The following is a 15910-nucleotide window of genomic DNA, read 5'->3' as shown; positions in this document are numbered from 1 at the left end:
TCCTCTATGAATTTAATCAATCAATGTGTTTGTGTTTTTTTCATGCAGGTCAATGGGACATTAGTTACACATTCAAATCATGTAGAAGTTGTAAAGCTAATAAAATGTAAGTAGCTTGTGTCTCTTTAATAAGTTTATTAAGTTATTCACATTTAAAATGAACAATACTGTACAATTGTTGGTGTGTTTGTGTACAGCGGGCTCCTATGTGGCCCTAACAGTTCTGGGGAGACCGCCGGGCCTGCCTCAGATCCCCCTCTCAGACGGTGAGGGGGAGGAGGGGCCTCTCTTCTCTCTCACCTCCCCTCACTCCCCGGGGTCCATCGGTCCAGACCGCTCGTCTTCCTCCCCCAGCCCCTCAGAGCGCAAACCGACCCCTCTGTCTGTATGGGTAAGAGCTGATAAACAGCCTTGATCTTCATCAGCCCCATATCATCTGCCTTCAGTCTTTCATAGCACTGTATGCCTTTTACTACAGGTACTCTGTGTTTCGCTGCTTGTGTTTGAAGTGTCACAGCAGCAAAACAGCAAGAGCAGTCACATGCTTTCATACAGGCAGTGTCTTGAACACGTAAGAGGGCTGTGGCTCTTTACGAAAGTGATTTCTGGGTTACTACAATGAGTACTTCCTTTTATAATGCTTTAAATTGTACACTGCCTTTCACTGTTGGAGTTTTTTTTTTTTTTTTTTTTTTTAATTCGGCACATACGCTTTAAATGGACCAAAAGTGGCAGAAAATACATGTATAATTAATGTTACAAAATATTTGTTTCAAATAATTTATTTTCAAAATAATTTGAGTTTTCTTTGAGCTTTAATTAGAGCTGCACAATTCTGGATAAATTGAAAATCCTGACTTTTCTTTTTTGTAAATAGAGATTTTTTTTTTTTCCCCACTATTCTGAAGAAAAGCATTAGACGGCCAAAACAAAATTAAATGTAATTTACTAGAGGTTCTGACAAAATGTTCATTGCTTCAGTCTATTAAAATATATTAATTTGAATGAAATTATAAAAAAAAAAAATAATAATTTAAGTTGTTGCCACCTACTGGCATAACGAGATAATCAATACAAAACAATTTTTGTCTTTGGGAATAAGATTGCATGGGCTTGAATCGAGATTGTGCAGCTCAAGAATCCTGAAATTAAGTATCACGGTTTCCACAATAATATTTAGCAGCACAACTATTTTCAACACTGATAATAGTTTTACTATTATAGCTTTCTATTATAGAGTTCTATTTTCATTGCTTTGCTATCACTGGAGTAAATTATACTTCAAAATATATTAAAATAGAAACCAGGAATATTCAATTGTAATTTCACACAGTATTTTTGATCAAATAAATTCAGCCTTGGTTTATCATAATTTCTTTAAACGTATGGAAAAAATCTTACTGACCCAAACTTTTGACCGATAATTATAATGTTATCTGGAATGGACAATAGAAGTGTAGTTAAATCAACAAATCATGACTGACATACTTTTTTTCTTCAAGAAATGTATTATAATTGATGACTACGGTGCTGATTAAGTTGCCGTGCATTTTAGCATATTTTCTATCAAGTTTTGAGAACTGAAACCCTTGGAATGCTGCTGCCTTGCAGAGTTGCTTACAAATACAGCATGAATACTGCAACCCATTAGTATGTGTAAATGTGTGCTCTATGTAGCACACATTCAGTTTAGAACCATTGGAAAGTATTGACGTAATTTGCTGAACTGAAGCTATTATTATAGACTGACTTGTGTGATTAGGACCATCATTGCGCTGATACATATAAGTGTACTTGTACCAACCACATGATGTTGGGACAGCACTCTGAGTCTTTAATCTCACATCCTCTATGACAAGAGACGTGGGAATGATCAGAGCCGCTGTGATGTTTAATAAATTACAGGCCATGACGGAGGAGCACAGCAGGAACCCTACACCTAAACTACTGAAGGAAATCCAGGATGCCAAGAAGCACATTCCACAGCACCAGGAGCAGCTCAGCAAGCCCTCTGGGACTGGACAGGTACATACTCATACATAAACACCCACAAAACCAACCAACAAGCTGTGATTCAGAGGAATTGTCAGTTCTCATTTAAAATATAAAAAAAAGTGTAATAAAAAATAAACTCTATATATAGATGTTAATGTAATGTTTAAAATAATATTTATTTGTTATTTTTGATTTGGTATAAATACACACAATTTCAAGCTTATCAAAATTGGAATTGATGTAAAAGTTTGTTCATGTTAAATCATTCATTTTTCTATATACACAACAGGTGTGGAGACAACTGAGAAAATTACATCATAATTTTGCTTTTTAAAACTAATTAATAATGCTCAAAACTACATTTTATTTGTCAGTTAAGCATGTGGAACATATAACATCTTGTAGCATATTTCAAACAGGAAGCCCTGTTTCAGCTTTCATTATACATATAGATAGTGTAGGCTAGGGTTAACTAAAGCTAAAACCATAAAAACATTTTCATTTACTAAAATAAAACAAAAAAACTTAACTTACTTTATTTCGGCTTGTTGCCAAGGTAACATTTCTCATTTTCATTTAGTTTGTTGAAGTACCAAACTAAACTAAAACTTAATCAAATCTATATAAAAAACACAACAAAGTTACCTAAACTTGAACTAAATTTAAAATGACCTGACATGCATGATGCAACAATAAGACAAAAGACAAGCATTTTGTCCACACTAGATGCAAATTATCTTCAAGACACAATAAAATTAATTACAAATCAAAGCCAGAGCATGTGGGCGGTCTCTCTCTCTGCAAGCACACGGCTGTCTCGCAACAAGATGAATACTTTTTACGAGATTTTAGTTTTAGTCTTTGCATGGAGTTACATCATCAACAAAACTAGGCAGAAAAATAATAATGCCGTGACCTCTGTGGTCTTCTGTAACAGTCATTATTTTTTGTGATTCTGTTCAGTACAGCTAGTGGTGCGGAAATTACACTTCACATTCTGGAAATGTCATGACGTTGCAGGGCTACAGTAATAAATGTTTGTTTGTGTTGTAGGATGGCTCCTTATCTCCAAGGCCAGGAGAAGGAGAGCAGGGGGATGGAGGGAGAGATTTGGATCGACCCCCTTCATGGCAGGGCGATGCTGGAATGGAGCAACCGTGGACCAACAATACCACAGCCCCTGTCAGTAGATCTGCTTCCCATCAGCCTCACCTTCCTCATTTAACAATTCTTGGATGCTGATTTATGGTTGCTTTGTGTAATTGACATTTGCTGTCAATTGATCCATGCAGGTCACTCCCAGTCCTGTCCCAGAGAGTCCATGCCAAAGAGAGACCCCCTGCCAAAGCCCAAAGACCACACCCCGAGACAGCCTCAATTCCTGTCCTTCACCGGACGCCGAAGACACACCTGACCTTGTGAGGGACATTTCTGACCTCATGTCTTCATTTGGAGTTTCTCGGTGCTGTGCATAATTTGAATGTTTCTCATTTAGGATTCTCAATCGAGTGTGAGCCCCTCCACTCGTCCAGTAGCACACATCATTGGTGCTGAGGATCAAGACTTGGGCACAGAGCAGGAACAGGTAGGGTTGGCCATGGCTTGGATATAGTCTGTACATTACTACCTGCTTCAAACACTAGTGAGCTGCCTAGATATAACTCATGACAAAATTCTTTGTTCTTAGCTTAGGGGTAAAACAAAGTTTGGAATACCTGAGCAGCGATACACTGCTTGCAAACATTCCAGCACCGCCTGTGCTAAGAGTAGTGTTTAGATGATTATGTAATATGTACTTCAAGCTTTCCTCTCAATGGAAAAAATAAACACAACAAAATGACGGTGGTGAGAAAACAGCAGTTAAGAAAGCATCTGTTCATAGTAATCTGGATATACTCTGCAATTTGGCACTCCAGTTAACTTAAAGGTGCAAAGGTGATTGTCTTCAAAAACATTTTTTGTTATGCTGGTTGAAAGTTTCTTCACATCCTGATAGCAAGCATTAAGTTAAGTGGTCTTAATGTATTTCTCTGTATTTATATATTCTGTGGAAGGCGTAGGACCAAGAAATGTTCATCCAATCAAAACGCTCGGTCCGAGCGTTTTTATTGACTTTCCTGCCTGCCTGTCAATGTATGTGTTTGCATACCTCTGTGCACCCTGTTCACGCAGACAGGATATATATCAGCGCATTCACGCACACTGTGCAGACAGAGCGAGAATGTCTGACAAGCATCAACAACCCGATCTTCCTTCCTGGTATTGTAGTACTTTTACTAACTGTAGTATAAAGTTTTCTCACCAGTGAATGATACATGATGTAGCCAATCCGCCAAGATCTCCTGCTGCACCTTTAAGTCACATTACTTTCACAAACACTTTTTCACACAGGGCAATGTGGGTTTGGATTTTGTTTTCCCTTCATAAAAAAAAACCATTTAAACACTGCATGTTGTGTTTACTTGTGTTATCTTTGATTAATATTTAAATTTGTTTGATGATCTGAAACATTAAAGTGTGACAAACATGCAAAAAAATAAAAAATCAGGAAGGGGGCCAACACTTTTTCACACCACCGTACCTCGCCACAGACCAAAGTTATTTCAAATGTGTTTTACAGAAATTTGTGTTTGCCAAGCTGCTTAAATCTCCAAAAACAAACTCAAAATGAACTTTGTTTTAGTCAGATTTTATTTGAAATTGTCACACCAATTTGTTTTTCTATTTGCTTGAAGTATATTGGGGGCTCAACCAAGCAGCTTTCTGTTGGTCAACACAGCGAATCTTTGTGGATAACTGATGTGAAATCAAATGGAAATTTTGATCTTTTGAACTTTGACCTCATGGGAGGCATATCACACAATCTCCACTCCTACTGGAAGTTCAAATCATTTCTCATTTTCTTAAAGTCACTGACTAACTTTTCTGTTACTGGAGATGACCACATTTCATTATCAGGGTCTTTTTTTTTTCGAGTTTATTTGTATAGCGCTTTTTACGATACAAATCGATGCAAAGCAGCTTTAAAGGAAATTAAGTTTCTACAATATACAGTGCCCTCCAAAAGTATTGGAACAGTAAAGACAAAATTGCTCTGTTGACTGTGGAGTCAAGACATTTACAAATATGATTAAAATATGAATGAGTCAAAACTACAGAATGTCACATTTTTATTATTGGGTGATTCAACACATAGATGTTTTACCAGCTAAGAAGTTCAGCACTTTTAGAGTTTCATCTCTCTATCTGATGTGAGCATAAGTATTGGAACAGTTGCCTCACAGGTCTTTCTAAGTGATCAGCTGTGTCCTGTTGCATTAATTCTTCAGATATTAAAAGCAGGGAATGTGTCGTATCAGTTATATCCATTACTTCTGTATTCTGAATCTTGCATTCGATGATGACACACAAAAGAAAAGAGGAAAAGAAAAGAAAGAGGCTAAAAGAAAAGAGGAAGTCAGTTAGAGCTCTAGCAAAAACAAAGGGCATGGAGAAATCAAGAGTTTGGAAACCAAGAGCAACCAACAACGACCTGATCGGCTGAGAAAACAACAGTAGTTGATGACAGACAAATCATAAAAGCTGTGAAAATAAACCCTAAAAGACATGTCTGTAAAATCACCAACAACTTCCAGAAAGCTGGGGTGATGCTCTGACAATCTACTGTCCTCAGGAGACTTTGACAGAATAACAGATGCTAAACAGCAAGATGCAAACCTCTGACCAGCACCAAAAATAGAAAGGCAAGATTAGAGTTTGCAAAAAAGCACAAAGGTGAGCAAGAAGAGTTTTGGAACTGTGTTTATGGACCGATGAGACAAATATGAACCTTTATCTAAGTGATGGGAAAGCAAAAATGTGGAGAAAAAAAGGGAACTGCAATGATCCCAAGCATACAGCCTCATTTGTAAAGCATGGTGGAGTTGTTGTCGTGGCATGGGCATGCATGGCTGTCTCTGGAACAGGCTCTCTCAACTTTACTGATGACTTAATGTATGATGACAGTAACAGAATGAATTTGGAAGGGTACAAATCCATCTTGCCTACCAATATTCAAGAAAATGCCACCAGATTCATTGGGAAGTGCTTCATATTGCATCAGGACAATGACCCAAAACACCCTGCCAGTTCAGTCAAGGAATTTATAAGGGCAAAGAAATGGAAAGTCTTAGATTGCCCAAGTCAATCACCAGATTTAAATCCGATTGAACATGAATTTCACAGCTGGAGAGGAGAGTAAAGGCAGAAACTCCCCAAAACAAGCAACAATAGGAATTGGCTGCATTAAAGGATGAGACCAAGAGTCTGGTGATGTCTATGGGTCACAGACTCACTGCTGTGATTGTGTGCAAGGGATCTGCAACTAAATAATAGCTTTTAATCTTTTATATATATGCCTTATGTTCAACTGTCCCTATACTTATGCTCACATCAATGAGTGGGATGAACTCTAAAAGTGCTGTTCTTTTTATTTGGTAAAACACATATGTGTTGAAACGGCTAAAAATAAAATGTGACGTTCTGTAGTTTTGTCTCATATTCATCTTTTAATCATGTTTGCAAATGTCTTGACTCCACAGCCAACAGAGCAATTTTGTCTTTAACGTTCCAATACTTATGGAGGGCGCTGTATTTATAGGATCTTTCTCATTTGAAATAGTGATCCCTCTACAGGGACCTCAATTCACAAAATCCACAGTCTAGTTCGGCCCTACGCAAGTAGTGCCTTGGAGTTCCACTTGCCCCCCATTTCTGAGACCCTGCTTATGATGTCATTTTAGAAGGTAGCTGCCTAGGTAGACAATTGATAAGAAGGAAGCTTACTAGCGTTTGGAACAGAGCCCAGTGTTTTATTCATGGAAAATAGCAAAACCTTTTACACATTTACATTCACAAGCCCACATTTAAGTTAAGCATTAAATCATAAAGTTGAATCATATATTTTAATGTGTACTAGTAATGTAATTTAACTCTCTCTGTCTCTAGATGAATGGCCAGTGTAGCTGTTTTCAGAGCATAGATCGCCTGAAATCGCGGCCTGCTCACCTGGCAGCTTTCATTCATCATGTGGTCTCTCAGTTTGACCCTGCGCCGCTGGTGAGATCGATCACCCCTCTTACCCACAAACCTGGAATTTCCAGGGATCTAACAAAATGTTTATAAATTACATTCCATGTTACATGAATCTCTCTTGCATGCTTATGGTTTGTTCTCAGACCAGATGAGTCACATCACTTGTTTCCCTTCTCGCTCCACAGCTGTGCTACCTCTATGCTGAACTTTACAAACAGACCAGCTCCAAAGAGACACGACGAATGCTCATGGAGACCTTCTTCATAGAAAAAACTGCTGTGAGGAGCTTTAAAGCAGTCTCAGCTTGTTTAGCTTGTCATGGATGATATGGTTTCTGATTAAGTGTTGAATGTGTTTTTTTTGTTTGTTTGTTTTTAACAGAGCTTGAAAGTAACAGTGCCCGAATCCATCATCGCTGACCTGGGTAAGTTCAAACCTCTGAATACAAGGGATGTTATTTAAAAATAAAAGAACAAAATATATTGGCTGAATAAAACAACAATTTAACTGTGTGATATTTAGTTTTTTATTTTAAAAGTAATCTGTATTTGCTGATTTATTGATAAATGAGAAAAACGTCCGATTATCGATAATGGTGCCAATATACTGTGCATTTCATTGTAGTTGCATTTTAGTGTAACTTTTCATGACTTTTATTCACGTGTTTGTGTGTGCATAGAACGGACTGCTCACTCAATTAATGCAGAACGGAAGAGGCCGGAGCCCATCTCAGAGGACGTCCACCGACAATATGTGCAGCAGCTGCAGGACACACTACTACCTGACATTCAGAAGAACCTAGAAGACTTCAGGTGAGATCCACTCATCTAATGCACACACACAATCAGATAAAAATGTGGGGTCATTCATTCTTCAACTCCAATGTACCAACAACACAAGTGTCAGTCAAAACTTTCTCCTCCAGTAAGTTCACTCATGTATTATTTGTATGTTTCAGGCACAAGCGCAGCATGGGTCTGACCCTGGCTGAAGCAGAGCTAGCTCGTCTGGATACAGAGGGAATGAGAGACCGTGTAGCTCTGGAAAAAGAGCGATCCTGTGCAGAGCACATCATCTCTAAGATAGAGGATGTACTGTAAGTGCACTTGTCCATGCTGACATGTATGTGAAGATACTTTTAGAAGATGCCACTTGTTCTCTTGATAGGTTTCTTGTCCCCCTCTTCTTGGCTGTCTCTCTGTGTATGGTAGTTGGTGCTCACACATTACAGATTACTACCATTTACACACCCATTTTATCATAAGTTTACAAAGCTCATGTAGAATTTTTAAAATGTTCAGAATTCTTTTAAAAATCATAAAAAATGTCATATGGCTTTATGGGCTTTCATGGTTATAATCGTATCTCACCGATAGACAACACTTAATTGCTGTCCATGACTTTAAATCTTGCACTACTCCCCTAACTCAGGGTGTCCCACAGGGCTCTGTTCTCAGTCCTCTTCTTTTACAGGTACATCTAAAAAAATTAGAATATCGTGAAAAAGGTCAATATTTTTTGTCACTCATTTCAGAATGTGATATTATATAGATTCATTACACATAGAGTGAAATATTTCAAGCCTTTTATTTATTGAATGTTGATGATTATGGCTTACAGATAATGAAAACCCAAAATTCAGTGTCTCAGAAAATTAGAATATTACATAAGATCAATAAAAAAAGGATATTTTGAACAGAAATGTCAGGCTTCTGAAAAGTATGTTCATTTCTATGCACTCAATACTTGGTTGGGCCTCCTTTTGCATGAATTACAGCATCAATGCGGCGTGGCATGGAGGCAATCAGCCTGTGGCACTGCTCAGGTGTAATGGAAGCCCAGGTTGCTTTGATAGCGGCCTTCAGGTCATCTGCATTGTTGGGTCTGGTGTCTCTCATCTTCCTCTTGACAGTACCCCATAGATTCTCTATGGCGTTCAGGTCAGGTGAGTTTGCTGGACAATCAAGCACAGTAACACCATGGTCATTGAACCAGCTTTTGGTACCTTTGGCAGTGTGGGCAGGTGGCAAGTCCTGCTGGAAAATGAAATCAGCATCTCCATAAAACTTGTCAGCAGAAGGAAGCATGAAGTGCTCTAAAATTTCCTGGTAGATGGCTGTGTTGACTGTGGATTTCAGAAAACACAGTGGACCAACACCAGCAGATGACATGGCAGGCCAAATCATCACTGACTGTGGAAACTTCACACTGGACTTCAAGCAACATGGATTCTGTGCCTCTCCACTCTTCCTCCAGACTCTGGGACATTGATTTCCAAATGAAATACAAAATTTACTTTCATCTGAAAAGAGGACTTTGGGCCACTGAGCAACAGTCCAGTTCTTTTTCTCCACAGCCCAGGTAAGACGCTTCTGATGTTGTCTCTGGTTCAGAAGTGGCTTGGTAGCCCTTTTCCTGAAGACGTCTGAGCGTGGTGACTCTTGATGCACTGACTCCAGCTTCAGTCCACTCCTTGTGAAGCTCTGCCAAGTGAATCAGCTTTGCTTGACAGTATTCTCAAGCTTGCGGTCATCCCTGTTGCTTGTGCACCTTTTCCTACCCAAATTCTTTCTTCCAGTCAACTTTGCATTTAATATGCTTTGATACAGCACTCTGTAAACAGCCACACCTTTCAGTAATGACCCTCTGTGACTAACCCTCTTTGTGGAGGGCGTAAATGTTCGTCTTCTGGATCATTGCCAAGTCAGCAGTCTTCCCCATTATTGTCGTTTCAAAGAACAAGAGATACCTGGAATTTATACTGAAGGGATGGTCATTAATTGAAACTCAAATGTAAATATTCTAATATTTTGAGATACTGATTTTAGATTTTCATGAGCTGTAAGCTCTAATAGTCAAAATTAAAATAAAAAAAAACTTTTGAAATGTTTTACTTTACATGTAAATAATCTAAAATAGATGAAAGTTTCACTTTTTGAAATAAGTTACAAGAACTTTTTCACAATATTATTTTTTTTTTAGATGTACATGTATATAAATATACATGTTTAAGGAGTATGTAAATTTTGCAAGAGGTATATACTGTATATTTGCAAGGGACCACGGACCAGTATGCAAACTGAGGTGAATATGCTTTCAGAAAGGTAACAGGGGACTCGTAAAGGTTCGCTAGGGGCTGTTTAGAAAGTGAACGTTTTTTTATAAAAAAATATTCCCAATTGACATATAACAAAACTAAAAAGAACTGTTAACTGTGTTCACTTCCTTAAAGTATAATGATGACGTAATTTTGACCAAATGTGTTGATTTATAGAATTTTACATTATTTTAAAAAGGGTTATGGTAACAAGGTTTATTTATGGCATCGGCCATTCATTGTTAATCATTATTTAACAGGTTCCCATTTTACCCAAAAATTAACTGAGATTAAACCTAGAGTAATATGATAGCATTGAGATTAAACTAATTATGATAACATCTTTAGGTTTAAACCAAAATGAGTAAATAATATTTACATGTTACACTGTACAAATGAGAAGTAAAACACACTGGAAGTTGTGTGTGTGTGTCTTTCACACTTCAGTAAATTGCAATTTATGTTTTGTTTCAGATTGACGTCACAGGCCACAGAGGAAGATAAGTGGTAAGGGGAATTCTCATGTCCTCTCCCTCCATAAACGACAAATTACATCACCCCATATTAACCCCTGAAACACTGTCAGATTGAAACTAAATCCGAGGTCACACAGAAATGGAGTATTTAGTAAAATGGTACAGTTTTATATTACTTCATAAAGTAGTAAAACAAAACAAAAGTATAAAAAGGTACATTTTAAAAGGCAAAACTGGCTACAACTCACACTAGCCCTATAGTTTCCCTCCCAGTTTTTGCTGCAGTCTTGTGAGTGGTGTGTAGTTGCAGCATATGATCGGTCAGGAGCCCATATGGGCGGCAGCAGCAGGGACTGAGGCGTTGTGTGTCCGCCCAGATGGCATGCAAGAGAGTGGAGCCTTATGAAGCCTCTGACAGGAGCTTGTGAGGGCTATTTCTGATCTGGCACTGACTGCGGTTACTCATTGTACAAGTCATCTGTTTGGCTTGTAAGTGTTTGTGAGAACAGCTTTGTAAGTTCTTCAGCTGGGGTCCTAGCTGTCAGAATAATTTTCTGCACACTGTAAAGTATTTCAGCATGGATTGAACTAAGCTCTTGCTCCCCCTGCTGGAAATGACAAATAATGATTTCTCACTATAGTCCGTTTTAAACTACCATAGTGAAACTTAGTTTAAGTCTAAAGGCCATTGCACACCGAAAAATAAATACGACCTCACGTTGTGTCAATCACGTTTACACACTGCATCTGAAACTTTTGTCCGTCATAAAAAAAAAAAATTGTATCGGGTTCGATTTTCTGCGTTTTCGCATCCATTGCAAGCAATTTGATAGGGAAAGATGACGAATACGAAAAAAAAAACCCCAGAGAAAACGTATGTGAAAATTTCTGTCCTTAAGGCTGGATTAGAAAAACATAAGCTAGTCTTCCGTTTTGGCTGAATCATCAACACCTGGGTATATATACAGGTGTAATAACGCAATTTGAATGCATTACTACTGTTCAAACTTAAGGAAGTGAACAAATTCCAAGTATTTTTTTTTTCTCATACTGTCATTCTCTTTCATAGTAGCACCATGCAGTTTGTGATACTGTCATATATGAAGCAGCTCGGCGTAAAAATGTCTCGATGGCAGGAGCACAAGCCCAAGCTAATGAATCTTTTCCCTAAGATAAAGGTACAAACTCTCAACAAACGTCCTGACTCTGTCTCCAAATGACTTCACAAAACCTAACCATTGTCTCTGTGCTCCCTAAACAGAAAAGCATAAAGCCTGAGAAAGATGGAAGTGAGGAGAAATCAAAGAAAACACGATTTCCTAATGTCTTTCCTCAGAGACGGCCGAGCAGGATTGACACTTCAGCAAGTAAGCTGATTTATTTAATTTACAGGTAAACCAGTGGTTCTTAAACTTTTTGATTCAAAGACCCCCACTGGCCACAAATTATTAAAGGGCTTGGGTCGGACTCTGGCCGGTAATTCTGATAAGCTGTCGGACGTGGGCCGGGCTAGGGCCTGAGCGTCTCGGGCCAGGGCTGGGCTATGGCCTACATTTGAGGCCCGTGCAGGGCTCTAATGCAGACAGTAGCAGAAATGTCAGCTATTCATATACAAGGTCATTTACATATAGTCTTAAAGTAGCAAAAAAGAGAGACCTGTTTAATTCTAGGATTTAGAAATGGTGAAATGGGATTTGAAATTAATTAAATAATATTTCTCAAACCTAGAGGAATACTACAAGTGAACTTAAAGGGATAAAAATTAAGCAGGAAAAACTGGTTCATTTCTCAGAAAAAAAGGAATTTTGTCAAATCTCTGTGTGGCATAATTTAGTTCCTTGTGAAGCTCCTTGTGGGTTTATTTTACTTCCCTGTTTGTGACCATTTTATACAGACAACCACTCACTTGTAATCTCCTTTATTTTGAAGGGACAACTACCATTCAGGACTCAATGCTAAGTTTTTTTCTACTGTCCCTGCCACAAAATAAATAAATAAAAATGGTAAATTGCTTTAGTTTTTTGTCAATAATGTTGTCACAACACCAAAATTTTAGATACCAGTGAAATTTCACAATTCCATTTTCCAGTTTCGATATCACAGCAAAAACTACTATCCTAACTATTATAAAGGTTAAACGTTAGTGAAGACAAGTAAACGGTCAGTAATAAAATAAGAAAAATAATAGAGCAAATAAAATGAAACAAACAATGTGTTGAGTTTTTCAGGTAGGTCTAACACTAGTATGCAGAGGAAAGAAATATTAAAGAAATTAAATAAGGTAATCAATGTAAAATAATTGTCCTCACTGAATTAAATATTTCTCCCAATTTTATGAAATGAATGAATGATGCATTTATATAGCGCTTTATATTGCTGTACACCCAAAGCACTTTACAATCGTGTGTGTGGGGTGGGGGGATCTCTCCTCAACCACCACCAGTGTGCAGCGACGGCAGCCACACTACAACGGCGATAGTGCACTCACCACACACCAGCTACAGGTGGAGAGGAGAGAGAGTCATAGAGCCAATCAAGTGTATGGGGATTATTAGGGAAAATTAATCCCAACTTTATGTGTGTGTTCATATATAACAATAATTCCATAAGCTGTCCCGAGGGTCTTTCACGCTGACCCCGGCAAGCAGCCAGTTCTTATTGGCAAGCCCTGACACTGATTTTGTTCTCTCTCTTTCTCTTGCCCTGCAGTCACCAGGGCTCTGGAGCCGAGGCAGCGTACGACAAAACCTCAGCTGCCATTGGGTGCTGGAGAGCAGACAGACGGGTCATCTCCTCCCGTACGGAGCAGTCAGTCGAGTGAAGGCTCAGATGGCACCACTGCCCTGGTCACGTCACCCCCTTACAGCGCTCCAGCAGCACAGGGCACAGACGGCATCAGCCGAGAGTCTGAGACTGGTGAGAGACGCTTCACAGATCATTGTTGTCAAGCCGTCTGTGCTTTTAAAAGTTTTCCTTCTCCAAAAATAATTTTTTTATATTTTTAGGGCTGTCAGTTGATTACAGATTTAGATTAAATGTATTACATTATATACTAATTAATAATGACACTGATCATTGACATTTGAGTATTGGCTGAGAAAAGCCCCAAAAAGATCAGACATGCTTATTTTCTTGGTAACACTATGATAAAGTTCCATTAGTAAAGTAAATTAATTAAGGTGACCCAACAATAAAAAGGTTTTAATTTTCATAAGTTTTTCACAAATAATTTATTATTTTTAATGTTAATTTTTTACATTTACTAATATATTATTCAGACCAAAAGTTGGATCTGTTTATATTATTTAGTAGACCTGAGTGAACATAAAAGGTATAGTTCACCCAAAAATGAAAATTCTGTCATTAATTACTCACCCTCATGTCGTTCCAAACCCATAAGACCTTGGTTCATCTTCAGAACACAAATTAAGTTATTTTTGACGCATTCCGAGAGCTCCCTATAGCGCCATTTTGGGGAGCATCACATCCGTAAACAACGTAACATCTTATTTCTTGAGTCAAGCTTTGAAAAAGGTCTAGTTCTAAGCGAAATTACCAAATAGGGTAGGATTCTGTTTTAAGATGTTTCTGTAATAGAGCCCCAGCTTTGTTTTTAGATGTTTTTTTTTTTTAGTTTTTGCTTTGCCTGAGCTCTGTCAGTGTTCTCCTGATTATTGGGGTTAAGGCTTAAATCTGCTGACTAGGTTTTTTTTTTTTTTTTCAAAAAATAATTGGCCTGTTTTTTTTTTTTTTACTTTTGCATTTTATTTGGAGATGGTCAGATTGTGCCCACATTTAGAGAGAGTGGTATTTTTACGTGCTTCAATGGGAGAGTTCATTCATTGTGTGCATAATTGTATTGTTTTTTGTGTTTGCTTTTTTGTTTCAACTTAAAAAATTCAAAGCCCAGCAAAGGCCAGATTCAAGTTGCCTTTCCTTATGAACCTTCTTCTATTCAGCACTGATTTCAAAAGCTTTTCATTTTCTGACGCACTGTCTCTTTCTGGCTGTGGACTTAGGTGGACTTCCCTCTTCTGCACTACCCAGACTGGGAGACGGTGTCGTCCCGGGAGATCCACAGGACTCGTCCTCTTCAAACACTCACTTTGACTTCAGCCCCTGTACACTGGAGCATCTACAGGAGGAGGAAGCTGAGACAGACAAGTGAGTCAAGTGATCACCATCCAGGCTTATATTAATAATCACTTTCACAGTGCACACAATCCAGATTTATCAAATCACATACTCAGTCATTATCTGGTTTGTTCTCAGCAGGTAGTAGAACAATATAATTAGCATCCTGAATGAGAATATAATCGAACATTTCGTACTGACTGGATTTCTAAATATCACATTTTAATCTTAAAACCACATTTTTGCTGTTCAGACTGCAAAACTTGAAACTGGTTTGAGTCTGAACTACTCTACTATTCAAAAGTTTGGAGTCAGATTTTTTGGTAATTTTAATATATATATACTTTTTATTATTTTAAAAGGCACATTAAATTGACCAAAAGTGATAGTTATTTTAAAATCGTAATAGTATTTTACAATATTCCTGTTTTACTGTATTTTTAAATAAATGGTAGTGTAAATAAGCCTTAAAAATTGTCACTCCAAAAAATGCTTTTACATTGGATTTGGATTTAAGAAGAGCAGTCGCTGTCTCATAATCAGGCTGTTTTGAGTTAGAGTGGTCTCATCTGTCTCAGCGGCCACGATACAGGCCTCACAGCTATTTTTGTTCCTTAAGTCTCTGTAGTGACGATGCACATACAACATTCGAAACAAAGCTTTGCTCTGTGGTGCTCTGCTCTGTAAATGATCTTACTGGGACAGAGAGAATGAAGCTTGTGCCTCATGACTTAGGGCTCTTGGGAAGAGAAAGAGAACGCTGACAACATGCAGCGTTTGGGATGTTGGGATTCTTACTACTGTAGGGTAATTGGAATGTGATTTACCTTACAGGACGCAGGACACCGGCACCCCCAGGCCTGACAGGAGGTGAGTGCTCTCTCTTTGGTGGTTGACCAGTGTGGGTTTTTCAGTGGTCGATGCTGATATCATTCTTGGCCATTTCAGAAAACAAAAATAAGCATTAATGTGACAAAACACACAGGTAATAAAACTGAAAAATATTCAGTAGTGTTCTCAGTCTTTTGGATCCCATTGTGTAACAATACAAAATATAAGGTTGTGCTTTTAATACACACAAAATACACATAGGCCCGGTTTCATAGACAGGGTTTAGCCTAAACCAGGATTAGAC

The 15910-nt window shown here is 38.1% G+C and overlaps 1 protein-coding gene across 2 annotated transcripts in view; it reads left to right on the top strand.

Annotated features, from left to right (window-relative positions):
* LOC306869169 (rho guanine nucleotide exchange factor 12-like) overlaps positions 1-15910 on the top strand; it is a 102932-nt gene that overhangs the window by 74332 nt on the left and 12690 nt on the right. For both annotated transcript variants that reach the window (XM_079415806.1, XM_079415805.1), the window contains exons 5-21: positions 49-106; positions 198-391; positions 1906-2025; positions 3049-3177; positions 3288-3413; positions 3491-3580; positions 6982-7092; positions 7254-7346; positions 7450-7492; positions 7748-7880; positions 8027-8164; positions 10640-10672; positions 11711-11819; positions 11903-12008; positions 13351-13557; positions 14661-14805; positions 15610-15645. In XM_079415806.1, the coding sequence (XP_079271932.1) occupies positions 49-106; positions 198-391; positions 1906-2025; positions 3049-3177; positions 3288-3413; positions 3491-3580; positions 6982-7092; positions 7254-7346; positions 7450-7492; positions 7748-7880; positions 8027-8164; positions 10640-10672; positions 11711-11819; positions 11903-12008; positions 13351-13557; positions 14661-14805; positions 15610-15645 (1871 nt within the window). The remainder of the gene's footprint in view (positions 1-48; positions 107-197; positions 392-1905; positions 2026-3048; positions 3178-3287; positions 3414-3490; positions 3581-6981; positions 7093-7253; positions 7347-7449; positions 7493-7747; positions 7881-8026; positions 8165-10639; positions 10673-11710; positions 11820-11902; positions 12009-13350; positions 13558-14660; positions 14806-15609; positions 15646-15910) is intronic.

The sequence above is a fragment of the Barbus barbus genome (genome assembly GCF_936440315.1).
Source record: "Barbus barbus genome assembly, chromosome: 5".
Classification (NCBI taxonomy): Eukaryota; Metazoa; Chordata; class Actinopteri; order Cypriniformes; family Cyprinidae; genus Barbus; species Barbus barbus.
Note: the sequence above shows the minus strand (reverse complement) of the source record. Positions and strands in the feature narration are given on the sequence as shown.